At 40.8% G+C, this 17,216-nt stretch overlaps 1 protein-coding gene across 2 annotated transcripts in view; it reads left to right on the top strand.

Annotated features, from left to right (window-relative positions):
* The window catches only part of cntln (centlein, centrosomal protein), a 165,497-nt gene that overhangs the window by 60,898 nt on the left and 87,383 nt on the right, over positions 1-17,216 (top strand). For both annotated transcript variants that reach the window (XM_049481477.1, XM_049481476.1), the window contains exons 12-13: positions 6,027-6,148; positions 16,648-16,764. In XM_049481477.1, the coding sequence (XP_049337434.1) occupies positions 6,027-6,148; positions 16,648-16,764 (239 nt within the window). The remainder of the gene's footprint in view (positions 1-6,026; positions 6,149-16,647; positions 16,765-17,216) is intronic.

Raw genomic sequence — 17,216 nt, 5'->3', positions numbered from 1 at the left:
GTTTCTGGGAAACCCTTGCTGTGTGTGGGTGAACATAATCCTGCTGAAAAATGAAAGTTCTGCAGGAGAGACAAGTTGAAAGATTGAAGCGTTCACCACGAGGCCTGCATACTCAAACCTGACTCGTCTGATCCCAAACAAATTAAATTAAATTAAATTAAATTTATTTGTATAGAGCTTTTTTACAACTGATTTTGTCGCAAAGCAGCTTTACAGAATGTGATCACAGGACGGAGAATCAGGCAAAACATTGCAGGAGGAGGAAGAAACCTTGGGAGGAACCAAGACTTAAATATAAGGGGTGATCAGACAGGTGGGCAGTCAGTAACTCGGAGGAGCAGAAAGATGGAATTATTTTAGACTGGATTAATGAGGAAAATATATATCATTATCAGAGTGTGATTATCTATCTAATGACTCCGGCAGATCTGAATAAAACAGCCTAAATAAAGGAAAAGAGCCAGAAGGTAACATAGACACGGAGGCTCCCTGAAACACCGGCATCCACTCCACACACCTGAGTGATATAATATATTTCAGCTACTGTAGGCACACTGACGCTAAGCCTGAATGATATATCACTTAAGCATCGTCATCGTAATGTGTGAGTTAGTGACAGGCTGCTGCTGGCAGGTAACCGCATGACCTCCACATGGTTGGGCACATGCTTGTAAACGCTGTGGCTGACAGCTTTTCAGAGCTGTGCTCCTCAATCCAGCACAGTTTTGCAGCGCAGATATTTCCAGTTACAGCTGAATTCACACTTTGAATCCCAGAAAAACAAACACTCTAATTTAAATGCCTGATTAAAGGGCTGATTACTGTTGTTTTCCTCTGGTTTTGAGTGATTGGCTCTGGAAAAAAAATAAGAGAGCACTTTACCAAATTAAAAACCTCTGGAATATAATCAAGAGGAAGATGGATGATCACAAGCCATCAAACCACCAAACCGAAGTGCTTGAATTTTTACTCCAAAAGCAGTGTGTAAGACTGGTGGAGGAGAACATGCCAAGAAAACTGTGATAAAAAAACAGGCTTATTCCACCAAATATTGATTTCTGAGCTCTTAAACTTTATGAATATGAACTTGTTTTCTTTGCATTATTTGAGGTCTGAAATCTCTGCATCTTTTTTGTTATTTCAGCCATTTCTCATTTTCAATATTTTTATTTGGAATTTGGGAGAAATGTTGTCTGTAGTTTATAGAATAAAACAACAATGTTCATTTTACTCAAACATAAACCTATAAATAGCAAAATCAGAGAAACTGATTCAGAAACTGAAGTGCTCTCTATTGTATAGGCTGTTATTGTAAATAAGAACTTGTTCTTAATGACTAGCCTGGTGAAATAAAGGTAAAATATATTTTTTTTTTCCAGAGCTGTATGTTGTCAAAAAAAAAAAAAGCAAATATTGCAATGTCATTTTTTTTCCAATATCTGGACACAGTGTTTTCACCAGGTGGTGCACTACCCAAAACTAGCTTCTGACTGTTTTACAGGTTTACATACCTGTAATCGTTTACGTATCTGATTCAGATGTGTGTGTGTGAGTTTACAGCAGTACAGGCTGTGCTGTTTTCTCAGTGTATAATTACTTTATCTGCAGCAGTGCTTCTGCCACATGTTGATAATTCCTAAAACACCCTTTTATCAGGTCATTACAGGAGTGATATGAGCTTATTACACCAATGTGTGTGTGTGTGTGTGTGATGCTGAGATGATGGCCTGTTAAAGAGTTATCCTGAACACTTACACAAACCTCAGCGACACACCAGAGACTCATTCCACACACACACACACTCCTACTGCCCTCCTATGACTGCTGTGTTCCACCTGACCTTCTATCCATCCTCTAAACACACACTCACACACACACACACTCTCACAATCACACACACACACACACACACACATGCAGTAACCTGTTCTCCGTCTGTGAAGGCAATGAAACAGCGGGCGTGAAGCTACTCTGGCGCAAGACGGCTGTAGGACCCACCATCTCCACACTAAACGAATCATCTCCATCACTCTGCTGACCTTCACACACACACACACACACACACACTCTCGCTAACTTCAGCTCTCTTGCTCTTTGACCTTGCCCGCCCTGTACTTAGATCTCTATCATTTGAAAACTGATATGGCTTTAAAACCCCAATAATATTTCCTCAATTCTCTCTATAATAAAACACAGCTACTGTAAAATAATAATAAACTAAAATAAATAGTCAGTGATCAGTGAGAGTGTCTACCTGTAATTAACTCTATATAACATTAGAATACTAAACCCAAATAAACATTAATAAAGTCAGTGATCATTGAGTGTCTACCTGTAATTAACTCTATATAACATTAGAATACTAAACCCAAATAAACACTAATAAAGTCAGTGACCAGTTAGAGTGTCTACCTGTAATTAACTCTATATAACATTAGAATACTAAACCCAAATAAACATTAATAAAGTCAGTGATCAGTGAGTGTCTACCTGTAATTAACTCTATATAACATTAGAATACTAAACCCAAATAAACATTAATAAAGTCAGTGATCAGTGAGTGTCTACCTGTAATTAACTCTATATAACATTAGAATACTAAACCCAAATAAACACTAATAAAGTCAGTGATCAGTGAGTGTCTACCTGTAATTAACTCTATATAACATTAGTATACTAAACCCAAATAAAATTAGAGGCCTGGGACAATGTCTTAAGTCTTTATAGAGTTAATTACAGGTACTCAATAGAACATTGTTTATTTGGGTTTAGTATTCTAATGTTATATACATTTAATTACAGGTAGACACTCTCACTGAACACTGACTTTAGATAAAACCCTAATATACATAGTAGTCAGTGAGAGTATCTGTCTGTAATACACTCTATATAACTGTATATAACATGAGAATTAAACCAAATACACAGCTATAAAGAGTTAATTACTTGTAGACACTGTCACTGAACACTGACTTTATGTATATATGGATGTAGTCTAATTTAAGTCATTATAGAAAGAGTATCTACTTGTAATTAATTCTATATAACATTAGAATACTAAACCCAAATAATTATAAAGATTAAAGTCAGTGATCATGGAGAGTATCTACCTGTAATTAACTCTATGTAACATTAGAATACTAAACCCAAATAAACATTAATAAACTCAGTGATCAGTGAGAGTATCTACCTGTAATTAACTCTATATAACATTAGTATACTAAACCCAAATAAAATTAGAGGCCTGGGACAATGTCTTAAGTCTTTATAGAGTTAATTACAGGTACTCAATAGAACATTGTTTATTTGGGTTTAGTATTCTAATGTTATATACATTTAATTACAGTTAGACACTCTCACTGAACACTGACTTTAGATAAAACCCTAATATACATAGTAGTCATACACTGTAATACACTCTATATAACTGTATATAACATGAGAATTAAACCAAATACACAGCTATAAAGAGTTAATTACTTGTAGACACTGTCACTGAACACTGACTTTATGTATATATGGATGTAGTCTAATTTAAGTCATTATAGAAAGAGTATCTACTTGTAATTAATTCTATATAACATTAGAATACTAAACCCAAATAATTATAAAGATTAAAGTCAGTGATCATGGAGAGTATCTACCTGTAATTAACTCTATATAATATTAGTATACTAAACCCAAATAAAATTAGAGGCCTGGGACAATGTCTTAGGTCTTTATAGACTTAATTACAGGTACTCGATGGAACTGTTTATTTGGGTTTATTCTAATGTTATAATGAGTTAATTACGTAACGTTACATTAAATAAAACCCAAATAAACAGTGAGAGTGGCTGCATGACAATTGCTTTATATAACTGCATAAAACCTTAGAATTAAACTAAATTAATGGTTATCAAGAGTTAATTACTTGTAGACACATCTCTGTCCACTGACTTTATGTATATTTGGATATATTCTAATTTCAATTATTCCAGACAGTATCTCCCTGGAAAATGACATAACTCCATATAACATTAGAATAAACCCAGTTCTAATCAGTGGCCTGCAAGAGTGTCTATCTGTAAAAAAAAAACTATATAACATAAAAGAGAAAACCCTAATAAACCGTTATGTAGAGAAAATTAGTTTTAGAGACTTATTTGTCAACTGATTGGGATATTGGGATGTATTCTTATATTTAGTAATTACAGTAAGAGTATATACCTGTAATTACCTCTATATATAACATTAGAATACTAAACCCAAATAAACGGAATGTTACATTGTGTAGAGTTAATTACAGTTAGACACTCTTCCTTGATGTTACTGATGTTTATGTATGGTGACGTTCTGTGTTTTGCACATAAGACGTTTGCACGATACAGTGTGTGTATACTATATATATATGTGTTTATATATTTATGCGTGTAAGTGTGTGTGTGTAAGTGTGTGTGTGTGTGTGTGTGCAGCAGGTTCAGAGTCTCAGCTCTGCTCCGGTGAGTTCTGTTGGCCGTCAGGTGGATCAGAGCCGGGCTCTGGACGAGCTGCCTCCTGTCAGCCTGTGCATTTCTTTCTGTGTGTGTGTGTGTGTGTGTGTGTGTATATGTGTATATATATGTGTGTATGCGAGTGTGTGTTTCGATCGTGGACCCGGCGTGCACCGCGCCGGCCGCTCTGAGGCCTCGGGAGCGCCATGATGTGGTTAACGCCCTGTCACTGCCAACAGGAAACACTCGGCCGTCAATCGGAGGCGAGCCACGCCGCTGTTCATTAGAGCTCCACACTCACTGCTGCTGCTGCTCTCGCGCTCGCTCAAACCCCTTTTCCCTTTACTCTCGCGCCTCTCTTCTCTTCCCCCTCTCTTTTTTCCTGGTGAAGGGTCTGCTGGGTGTCCTCTGGTGAATATGTGAGCAGTAAATCCATACTTGTCACACAGGCGGAGGGGCCGAGGCCGGCGTGTTCTCTTTGTCCTTGTTAATAATAACAGGGTTCAGGGTTCTGCGCTTTTCCCGGCTGGCAGGCCTGCCGTGTCATCGCCGCCGTAAACAAGCTCTCTCGCGCTCTCTCTCTCTCTCTCTTTTTCTCTCTCTTTCTCTCGCGCCTGCCCGGCGCTCTCTCTCTCTCTCTCTCTCTCTCTCTCTCTCTCTCTCTCTCTCGTCTCGACTCGACTCCCGGCTCTGGCCGCTCAAGCAGAAAGCCGAGCTGACTGGCTCTGCCAGCTCTTGCGCTCTCGCGCCCTGGCTAAGGTCAGAATAATAGGGGGGCTTCTTGTCAGGAAAATCTATATGTTCACCCCCGAAAAGTCCCTTGTAATCTTTAGTGGGGATCTTTTTTCCCCTCCTCTTCTTCCTCTTCAAATAGCTGCCAGACCAAGGCCAATATTTTCAGGCGTTCGGGAGGCGACCCCGCACCCCCTTGCCACCCCCCTGCTACCCCTCCTGCCCCGGCCCACCGAGCGGCTTAAGTTGGAGTGAAGGAGCGCCGCTCCCCGTCGGCCGGCCGCAGAAATGTCAGGCTGTAATTATGTCTCAGGTGCTCGGGTTGGTCAGTCGGTCGGGCGGACGGAGGGATGGAGGGACGGAGGGAGGGATGGATGGAGGGAGGATGGCGTGGAAACGCTTATCAGTGCCTTGTTTTAAAAGAAAGTGAGAGAAACAGACAGAGAGAGAGAGAGAGAGAGAGAGAGAGAGCACTTTGTTGGTGTTGCTTCTTTTTTTCTCTTTCTTTCTTTCTTTCTTTCTTTAAAAGGGAAAAAAAAACTTTACCCAACAAAGTAAAAGTGCAGCGCTGGTACAGATCTTTATATACCTTTATATAAAGAGAGATGACCATAAAAGTGACAGAGCTCTTAAACGGCTGATTCTGAAAGGGACTGAAACTGGTATAAGAATAGAGCTGAAGAGATTTCTTTATGTGAGTGATTTTGTGCAAACAAGATCTTTTCCAACTGCCACCTATTAATACAGCATCAAAGTGCACTTTATTGAATTCAATATAAAAAAAAAAAGATTTTAAATATATAATGTGTGTGTGTGTTACAGACGCAGGAGAACGAGGAGTTAAAGAGAGCTCATGCGAAGCGTCACGATCGCCTCCGTCTGATCCAGACCAACTACAGAGCGGTAAAGGAGCAGCTGAGGGAGGTGGAGGAGGTGCAGGACCAGTGAGTCACCAGTACAGTTCACCATACTAACAAACACATACTCACACCTACTATTATTCTCCATATAACCTCACCATTCTCTACCAAATACACTCTAATATTCTCCATTAAAGCTCTCCATAACTCTTTGTCAACTCACTGTTGGCATTCCCTACCAATCATTACCATCAAACACCACCACTCTCCATTAAATACTACTGTAATGTTTCTGGTAGCTGTATTAAACAAACACTGTAATTCCCTACCAAAAACCACCTTTCTCCACCAAACATCACCATTCCCAACAAATACCATCATTCTCAATTTAACTCAACTATTCTCTACAAAACCCCATTCTTCTTTACCTCCATTCTCCACCAAACATTACTCTACCATTCCTCACTAAATACCATCATTCTCCATCTAAAAAAACACTGTAATTCCCTTACCAAAAACACCTTTATCTACCAAACATCACAGTTCTCCAGCCAAACATCAAATACCATCTTTCTCCATAGAACTCCACTATTCACAACCAAATATTACCATTTCTTACTAAAAACCCTTATTCTCCATTAAATACCATTGTTCTCCATCAAATACCATTATTCTCCCTTGGATACGAATACCATTATTCTCCATTATATACCACTGTTCTCCATTAAATGCCCTTTTTCTCCATTTGATTCCATTATTCTTCGTTGAATACAATGATTTTCCATCAAATACAATTGTTTTCCATTAAAAACCATTATTCCCCATCAAATACCATAATTCTCTTTTAAAATACCATCATTCTCCATCAAATACCATTTTTTTATGGAAAACCATTATTCTCCATTGAACACCATTTTTCTTCATTATATACCATTAATTTTCATAAAATACCATAATTCTCAATGAAATATCATTATTGTTTCCCATTGAACTCCACTATTCTCAACCAACTATTAGCATTCCCATATAATTTTTCTCCATCAAATAAACATTGTAATCCCTTCCAAAAAAAACCCATTTGTACCAAATATCAGCAAACACATTAAACAATCCACCATGAATACCTCAGTTCTGTACACAACCATCAGTCATTTACAGATATCATCATTTTTATCACAATTTTTCAGTAAATAAACATTGTGATTCCATCATTCTTAACCAAACAGGACCCTTCCACAATCAGCTCCTCTAATCTCTACCAAACACCATCTCATTCCACACCAAATAAACTCTGTCAGACACCATAATTAAATAATTCTCCACCAAAACATCATAATTCTCCACTGTTCTCCCACTATAAACCTCCACCAGGGTGTTGTTCTGTAGTAAACACCCGCATTCTTCATCATCAGTGTCCTAAACAAGCTGCAGCAGCTTCCTGTACCTGACTCCAGGTGTGCAGTGTCCCCAGTGAGGTTCAGGTGCAGTGCTGTGGAGGAGGCTTTACTGGGACCAGTTAAAGACCTGCAGTGGTGTTTAATCTTTATAACTAATTCAGCTTTTAAACACTGCAGAGAGTTTAGATTCTTCTCTGAATCTTCTCTCAGATAAACAGTGTGATTATTCAGGAGACAGCCTCGCTTCCTTCAGACGCTGTTAGTATTTATTTCTGCTGGTATTTAAAGCTTTACCTGGAGAAAAGAGAGAGAGTTCTCAGAGCTGCAGATAAAAGCCGGGGCCGGTTTGTCGGAGCTGAGGAGTGTCATTAAGATGTGCGCACCCCATAGCTGCCGCTGCCGCCGCTCTGTTCTCAGGCCTTTTAAACGTAACTAATGGAAGCGTACGCTGAGGATCCACTCGGGACTGAAGTGTTGACCTTGTCGGCTCGGCTCTCTCCGGGTTAATTAAAGAAAACAGCCGTGCAACGTGAGCCCGTGTGAAAGCAGTGTGAATTTATCCACCTCTCCAGCTCCGTGTGTGTGTGTGTATAAGTGTGTGTGTGTGTGTGTGTGTGTGTGTAATTGTGTAAGTGTGTATCTAAGTGTTGGACAGGAAGAAAAAAAGACACAGTGAGAGAGTGATAATATTCCTCTACCTCACTACTTTACATCACACTGTGTTTAGACCAGTAACAAATCCATCAGCTTCTAACTGCACTAAACACACCACCATTCCCCACTCAGTAAATGTTATTAACCACTAAACACCCTCATTCTCTACTAAACACCTTCATTCACCACTAAACACCATCATTCACCACTAAAAACTCCACCATTCTCCACTCAGTAAATGTTATTCTTTAAACACCATCATTCACCACTAAACACCATCATTCACCACTAAACACCTTTATTCTCTAATAAGCACCATCATTCTCCTCTCAGTAAATTTTTATTTACTAAAAAACATAATTCACTACTAAACACCATCATTCTCCAACTAAACTCTATCATTGTTCAACTAATCACCATCATTCACCAACTAAACACCATTATTCACCACTCAGTAAATGTTATTTACTAAACAGCATCATTGTCCACTAAACACTATCATTCTCCAACTAAACACCATCATTCACTACTCAAAACCACCATTCTCCAACTAAACACCATCATTCACTACTAAACACCTTCATTCACCACTAAACGCCATCATTCACCACTAAAAACTCCACCATTCTCCACTCAGTAAATGTTATTCTTTAAACACCATCATTCACCACTAAACACCATCATTCACCACTAAACACCTTTATTCTCTAATAAACACCATCATTCTCCTCTCAGTAAATTTTTATTTACTAAAAAACATAATTCACTACTAAACACCATCATTCTCCAACTAAACTCTATCATTGTTCAACTAATCACCATCATTCACCAACTAAACACCATTATTCACCACTCAGTAAATGTTATTTACTAAACAGCATCATTGTCCACTAAACACTATCATTCTCCAACTAAACACCATCATTCACTACTCAAAACCATCATCCTCCAACTAAACACCATCATTCACTACTCAAAACCACCATCCTCCAACTAAACACCATCATTCACTACTCAAAACCACCATTCTCCAACTAAACACCATCATTCACTACTAAACACCATCATTCACTACTAAACACCATCATTCTCTAACTAAACACCATCATTCACTACTCAAAACCATCATCCTCCAACTAAACACCATCATTCACTACTCAAAACAATCATCCTCCAACTAAACACCATCATTCACTACTCAAAACCACCATCCTCCAACTAAACACCATCATTCACTACTCAAAACCGCCATTCTCCAACTAAACACCATCATTCACCACTAAACACCATCATTCACCACTAAACACCTTTATTCTCTAATAAGCACCATCATTCTCCTCTCAGTAAATTTTTATTTACTAAAAAACATAATTCACTACTAAACACCATCATTCTCCAACTAAACTCTATCATTGTTCAACTAATCACCATCATTCACCAACTAAACACCATTATTCACCACTCAGTAAATGTTATTTACTAAACAGCATCATTGTCCACTAAACACTATCATTCTCCAACTAAACACCATCATTCACTACTCAAAACCATCATTCTCCAACTAAACACCATCATTCACTACTAAACACCATCATTCACTACTCAAAACCATCATCCTCCAACTAAACACCATCATTCACTACTCAAAACCATCATCCTCCAACTAAACACCATCATTCACTACTCAAAACCATCATTCTCCAACTAAACACCATCATTCACTACTAAACACCATCATTCACTACTCAAAACCATCATCCTCCAACTAAACACCATCATTCACTACTCAAAACCACCATTCTCCAACTAAACACCATCATTCACTACTCAAAACCATCATTCTCCAACTAAACACCATCATTCACCAACTAAACACCATAATTCACCACTAAACACCACCATTTTCCACTTTCCAATGTTATTAACTAAAAATCATAATTTACTACTAAACACCATTTTCTCTAAAAACAACACCATTCTCTACTAAACACCATCATTCACCACTAAACACCATCATTCACCACTAAACACCTTTATTCTCTAATAAGCACCATCATTCTCCTCTCAGTAAATTTTTATTTACTAAAAAACATAATTCTCTACTAAACACCATCATTCACCACTAAACACCACCATTTTCCACTTAGTAAATGTTATTAACTAAAAATCATCATTTACTACTAAACACCATTTTTCTCTGATGAAAACAACACCATTCTCTACTAAACACCATCATTCACTACTAAACACTATCATTCACTATTAAACACCCTCATTCACCACCACCCTCATTCTCCACTCAATAAGTGTTATTCACTAAACACCACCACCATCATTCACCACTAAACACCATCATGTCCAGCAGTCAGTGAGCTCTCACCAGGAGGTGCACTACCCAAACGTATCATATGAGTGCATTATTCTTGTGGTAATCAGACCACACCTTAATATCTTAATGCCCATTTCTACACAGAACTTTAGCTCATACTCATTTACACCAATAACAGTCTTGTATTTTGTTATTTTAAATGTATATCTTGAGTTTTGATTGATTCTAGTTTTGTTTTGTTTTGTTTTTCTAAAGTCTTAAAGTGTAAAAACTTGTTTAGAGTGTGTGTTAGTGGAGGATTTCTCCAGATCCATTCATTTAGTGTAAAAAAGTTTAGTGAAGAACCTTTCGCAGGTTTTATTTTGTCAGTTTTACAGTTTAAATGTTTTCTGCACTTGTGGCTCTTGGTTGTTGATTCTTCTACAGCATCAAACATCCTTTTATAATACAGATTTGAAAGCATTTGTGCCGAGAGTTCCTGCACTTTTATTAACCTTCACGTCTCAAATCCTCAAATCCCAGCGATTGCTCTAAAACTGTGGCACATGAGAAACAGTCATTAGCCGACGCCGCGCTCTGCTCGGAGAGGGCTGTTCTGACTGGCCCGTGTTTTTGGCTCGTGAGCTTTGCGGATGTTTGTGGCTGATTGAAGCCGTTCCCGGTCTCTGAGTCCCGCCGAGACCGTGCCAGTCAGCTTCGGGAGACAATAGGAAATGAAGAAGCTCTGTTAAATGCGCAGAAATCAGTCCTAACAAGCCAGGGGGGAAAACGTCAGCTCTCATCGCTTTTTGGGGCTTGTTAAGGTGCCCCCAGCCGCCACCATGCTGGGCTCCTGCTCCCGACCCCCCCATTCGCTCCACTCGTCCCTCCTCCTCCTACTACTACTCCTGCTGCTCCCGCTGCCCCATTCCTCCACTCACAGGCTCCTCCGGCGCTCGGTGGGTGGCGGGGTCGATGGGGTTGGGTTAAAGTGGAACGTCCTCAGATTCCTCCTTGTTTGGGCAGGAGGTTGGATTCGCTTCGACCTTTTGTTTTTTAGGAAGATCAGAATCGGCCCTGGTAACTGTGCTGGACTGCTAACTAACTCTTAGCACGCTAGCGTATCAACGCCCCTGCAAATAAATTCATTAGCTATCATGGCTAAACGGATTAGCCTTTTTAACTAACCGTGTTACGCACCTGCTGGCTGAGGCGCTCAGGAGAGGTCAGGCTCTCCACTCTTGGCTTTTCTTTTTGCTTTTTTTTTAACGGCGCTACTGGAGACCCAGCCCTGGTCTAGGGCCAGGATTGGCGGAGCAGGAAAGTGGACCCCGATGAGGGCTGAACCCCCAAAACGCCAGCTCACGCTCTAACTCCAGCTCTACCTCCAGCTCTCTCCTCATTAAAATGCAGCAGCCTCTCGCCGCAGCCCCGAGGAGCTCGCCACGTCATTCACAATTACAGCCGCGCTAACCCGCCGCCGTTAGGAGGAGGCGCGAGCCGAGCGCACCCCTTCAAAACCCCCGATTCCTAACTCCTTAAATCGGACTGGGGCGAAGGGATGAGTAAATAGAATTAAAGGTTATTAAAACATCCACACCCTGATCAAAGTTGCGCTCATAAACAGATTCACGGAATCAAAGCAATTAGCCGCCGCTTTTCCGAAAAAGTTCTCGCGCTTCCTCCCCTCACGCTGGATAATGAAGTGGAAAGTTGGGAGGGGGTTGTGTTGCGGGTTCAGGGTTTGGTAGGGAGGGGGTTTGGGAGCCGGTAGGTTTTACAGTGTATGCGTTTTGTGAATAACTGCACAAGGAGGTCGTCCACCGCAGCCACTACGCTGCTCTGGGTTTGGCGGGTTTGGCGAAAGGTTCTGGCGAAAGTTAGCGCCGGGTCCACAAGGCCAGACCAAAATCACCGCCACAATGTCCTCTGAAGAGCTTAACGAGAGCAGCTTGGAGAGGAGCGCCAACCCGTCGACAACTCAAGAGGGGAGGCCGTACACCGGGTTTTGCACAAGAGAGCGAGGGTTGGTGTAAGGTTCTAGCAAGAGTTGGCGCCGGGTCCATGTGGGCAAGAGAACGTCATGTGAAAAAAATGCTCAGTCTGAAAATACACACCACATTACGCTCTGAAAGGCATATTGAGAGCAACTTGGAGAGCAACCTGTTGCCGACTCTAGCTAGAACCTTACACCAACCCTGGTTGATAGTTATTAATGATAAAGTGGAAAGTTTGGGGGGGGGGGGGTTGTTGCGGGTTCTGGGTTTGGAGTAGGTCTCTGATTGTGCTGGAGGTTTTATCTCATATGCATATCGTGAATAACTGCACAGGGATGCTGTCTACCTCTACATTGGGTTTCGCCCTGGAGCGAGGTTTGGCGTAAGGTTCTAGAGACGGTTGGTGACATATTTGTAGGGGCAGGCAAACAGCGTGTGAAAATGTTCTGTCCAAACAAAGCAGCCAGGAGAGCAGTGCCAACCTGTCGCCAACTCTAGCTAGAACCTTATGCTAACAATTGCTCTGCTGTGCAGACTGGAGCAGCATAGCGACAGTAGGAAAGTTGGGAGGTGGTTGTGTTGCAAGGTCGGGGTTTGGAGGAGGTCTCTGATTGAGCTGGAGGTGTTATTGTGTATGTGTATCGTGAATAACTGCAGTGGGAGGCTGTCCACCATATGCCGGGTTTTGCACGAGAGCGAGGGTTGGCGTAAGGTTATAGCGAAGGTTGGCGCCGGGTCCACGGGGGCAGGTCCAGAGCAGTGCCAACCTGTCGCCAACTCTAGCTAGAAAAGTTGGAAGTGGGTTTTGAGGAGGTCTCTAATGGAGCTGCAGGTTTTACTGCGTATGTGCATGGTAAATATTTGCATGAGGATGCAGTCTACCTCTAGACCTCTACATTTAGCCCTGGAGCTAAATAGGGTTGGCATAAAGTTTTATCGAAGATTAGCGCCGGATTCGTGGGGACAGACAAATGCCGTGTGTAAGTGTTCCATTCGACTAGACTACCCTACGCCGCTTAACGGGAGCTGCCCTGAGAGCATTGCCAACCTTATGCCAACTCTCTGTTAAAACCCTTGTAGTAACTGATAATGAAGTTGATAGTTGGGAGAGGTTTGTGTTGCGGGTGCAGTGTTTTGGGCCGGAGGTTTTACCGTGAAAGCGTTTCGTGAGTAACTGCGTGAGGAGGCCGTACACAGGGTTTCAGGGTTGGCGCCCGGTTGGTGCTGCTCTCCGTGCTGCTCTGGTTTAAGCCCCTCAGAGCGCTTTGCGCTGTGGATTTTCGGACGGAGCGTTTTCACACGGCGCTCGCCTGCCCCCCGCGGACCCCCGCAGCACTCGCGCCGTCATTGCAGGAGGTTCAAGGGCATTATGGGAGGAAGCGGATCGCTGCAGGCACCTGTCTGAGGAGCGGGGTTTAAGTAGTATTTGTGTTGGGCAGAGCTTTGCTGCCACTCCAGAGCTTTATTCCCCTAATGGAAGCTTTTTGTTTAGTGTGTGGGAACGCTGCTCAGCTCAGCGCTGCACTTCAGCTTCCGCTCGCCAGCCTCACCATTATTCACCACAGCTCAGTGCAGTCTGATCTGATTGTAAAATGAGCGTATGCTGATTCCTCTGACAGATTTTTTTTATAGATAAATATTTTCTTATATCTTTTTATGAGAAAAACTATAGAAATGAAACTGGAATATACAGTGTCTTGCAAAAGTATTCTTGAACTTTTCCATATTTTGTCACATTACAACCACACACATATATTTCATTAGAATTTAATGTGAATGAACAACACAAAGAAGTGTTGTTATGCAAAAATATTCAACCCCTATTTTTCTAAGTGCAACCAATTGCATTCAGAAGTTGCCTGATGATTTTAATGACTAAATAGTGTCCACCTGTGTATTTAATTTAATCTCAGTACAGATACAGCTGCTCCGTGACGACCTCAGAGGCTGGTTAAGAGAATATTGGGGTGTAAACAGCATCACAAATCCAAAGAACACACCAGACAGGTCAAGAATAAGGTTGTGAAGAAGTTTAAAGCAGGCCTAGGCTATAGAAAAAAAAAAATTTGCAATTGCAGCAAAAGGTGGTTTCACAAAGTATTGACTCAGGGGGGCTAAATACTTTTGCACACCGCACTTTTCAGTTTTTTATTTGTAAAATATATATATATATATATATATATATATATTTGAATCATGCCTAATTTTTTCCCACTTCAAAATTGTATTCCACCTTGTGTTGGTCTTTCACAATAAATTCCAATGAAATAAATATTTTTTTGTGGTTTTAATGCGACAAAATACGGAAACGTTCAAAAGATATTAATACTTTTGCAAGCCACTGTTACTTAGAGTAGTCAGTGTACAGCCTCTATGTCAGTATAGATTTACTGAAAAACTCTGAAAATAACTCAACACACAGACATTAATATCTAAATATTGGCTCTTTTGTTTGATCACTGAAGTGATCTCGGACCATGATGCTACCACCACCATGCTTGACTGAAAGAAAGGATACTCCTCACAAGGAGGCACCACACATGCTGAACACAATCTGAGCCAAACAGGTTGATCTTGATCTTAATCTCGTCAGACCACCGGACATGGTTCCAGTAATCCATGAGCTCTTGGTCTGATCAGCTTCAGCAAACTGTTCTCAGGCTTTCTTGTGCATCAGCTTCAGAAGAGGCTACCTTCTTTATTTCATAATTGAACATTACACAAGTGAAACACATGTTTATGTCTATTATTTCTATGATGATGTTATTTTTTTAAATAGTATAACATTTGGAAATGTTTGTATTTGTTTATATTATATACTGTATACTGTTTATATTGAGCAAATTACTATTATTTTTTTATTTCAGCTGGGAAAAAACACAGGCATAATGAATGCATAGTTGGAAAATAAAGCACTTTCTACGTGGTTCTTTGTGTGTGTGTTGGTGGGGGGTTGCATGTGGTGTGTGTGTGTGTGTGTGTGTGTGTGTGTGGTAACAGCATGTAAGGGCATTAAGAATTTAAGTGAGGTGTGATGAGACTGACCTCGTTTGTGTTTGGCCACTGTTTATTGCATGACCCACTGGGATTGCTCTGCTGCAGGCCACACCGAGCTGCCTTGGGCTCAAATAACCGTTTGTGTGTGTGTGTGTGTGTGTGTGTGTGTGTGTGTGTGTGTGTGTCAGAGTCAAGGCCACTGATTTGAATACTGGCAAACACACAAACACTGGAGCCCGGGCAACGCCGACCCGGCGCCCACCCCCCCGCGTTTATAAAGCCCCAGGGGCTGCAGGTGTGCCACTCACTACCGCACACGCCCGTACCTGCTGTTCCCTACCTTTACCTTACCTGCTGTTCTTTACCTTACCTCACCTGCAGACAACAGGAAACCAGACGTTAAATAGTGCACAAAAACAGAGAAACTGTACCATAACATGAGTCCTGTATCACAGTCTAACTCAAAAGAACAGAAACTGTACTATAGTGAAGGTATGTGTACAATATCACTATCTAACTCAATTACTATTCTAAAGGTATGGGTTCTATATCAGCATTTAACTCAATTAATAGAGTAGAAAGTTTATCTTGATCTTGTTAGACCATGGGACGTGGTTCCAGTAGTCAATGATCTTAGACTGCTTGTCTTTAGCAAACTGTTTGCAGGTTTTCTTGTGCATCAGCTTCAGAAGAGGCTACCTTCTTTATTACCATCTAAGTCAATTACTATTGTACTATAGCATGGGTACTGTATCACAATCTAACTCAAAAGAACAGAGACCATATAGTAGTGACGATTGTGATACTGTATCTTCGTCTAACTCAAATACCTCAATTAAAAGAGTAGAAACTACTACAGTGGAAATTGTTTTCATATTACCATCTAACTCAATTACTATTCTAAAGGTATGGCTCCTGTATCAGCAACTAACTTGTATAACTCAACTAAAAGAGCAGAAACTGTACTATAGTAAATGTGTAGGTTCTGTATCACCAATTAACTCATAGAGCAGAATCTGTACTATATTGAAGGTATGGGTACTATATCAGCATCTAACTCAAATAACTCAGAAGAGTATAACGTTTATCTTGATCTTGTTAGACCATGGGTTGTGGTTCCAGTAGTCCATGATCTTAGACTGCTTGTTTTTAACAAACAGTTTGCAGGTTTTCTTGTGCATCAGCTTTAGAAGAGGCTGCCTTCTTTATTACCGTATTGTGTTTGTTCAGGCCTAAAGGCAGGAGGAAGCGGGCGGAGCCGTGGCAGCTTCGGCAGGAGAACAGTGACGCGGTGTGGAACGAGCTGGCCTTCTTTAAACGCGAGAACAGGAAACTCCTCAACGAGAAGTAAGTGAGAAATACTGCAGAAAGTGGCGACCCAATATTGGGTTCACAATACAAGAAACGATATTGGGATCACCAGACGAGGTAAGACAATATTGGGTTCACAAAACAAGACACGGTATTCGATTTACAAGACGAGATACAATATTGGGTTCATGAGACTAAACAGGATATTGGGTTCACAAGCGAAGACACAATATTAGGTTCACAAGACGAAACGAGACATGGTATTGGGTTCACGAGACAAAACACGATATTGGGTTTACAAGATGAGACACAATATTGGGTCCACGAGACTAAACTCGAAAATGGGTTTACCAGACGAGACATGATTTTTGGTTTACAAGACTAAACTTGATGTTGGGTCTACAAGATGAAACGAGATAGGATATTGGGTTCATGAGACTAAACAGGATATTGGGTTTACAAGACTCAACTCAATATTCAGTTTATAA

This window comes from Astyanax mexicanus, chromosome 7, assembly GCF_023375975.1.
Source record: "Astyanax mexicanus isolate ESR-SI-001 chromosome 7, AstMex3_surface, whole genome shotgun sequence".
In the NCBI taxonomy this organism is placed as follows: Eukaryota; Metazoa; Chordata; class Actinopteri; order Characiformes; family Acestrorhamphidae; genus Astyanax; species Astyanax mexicanus.
Note: the sequence above shows the minus strand (reverse complement) of the source record. Positions and strands in the feature narration are given on the sequence as shown.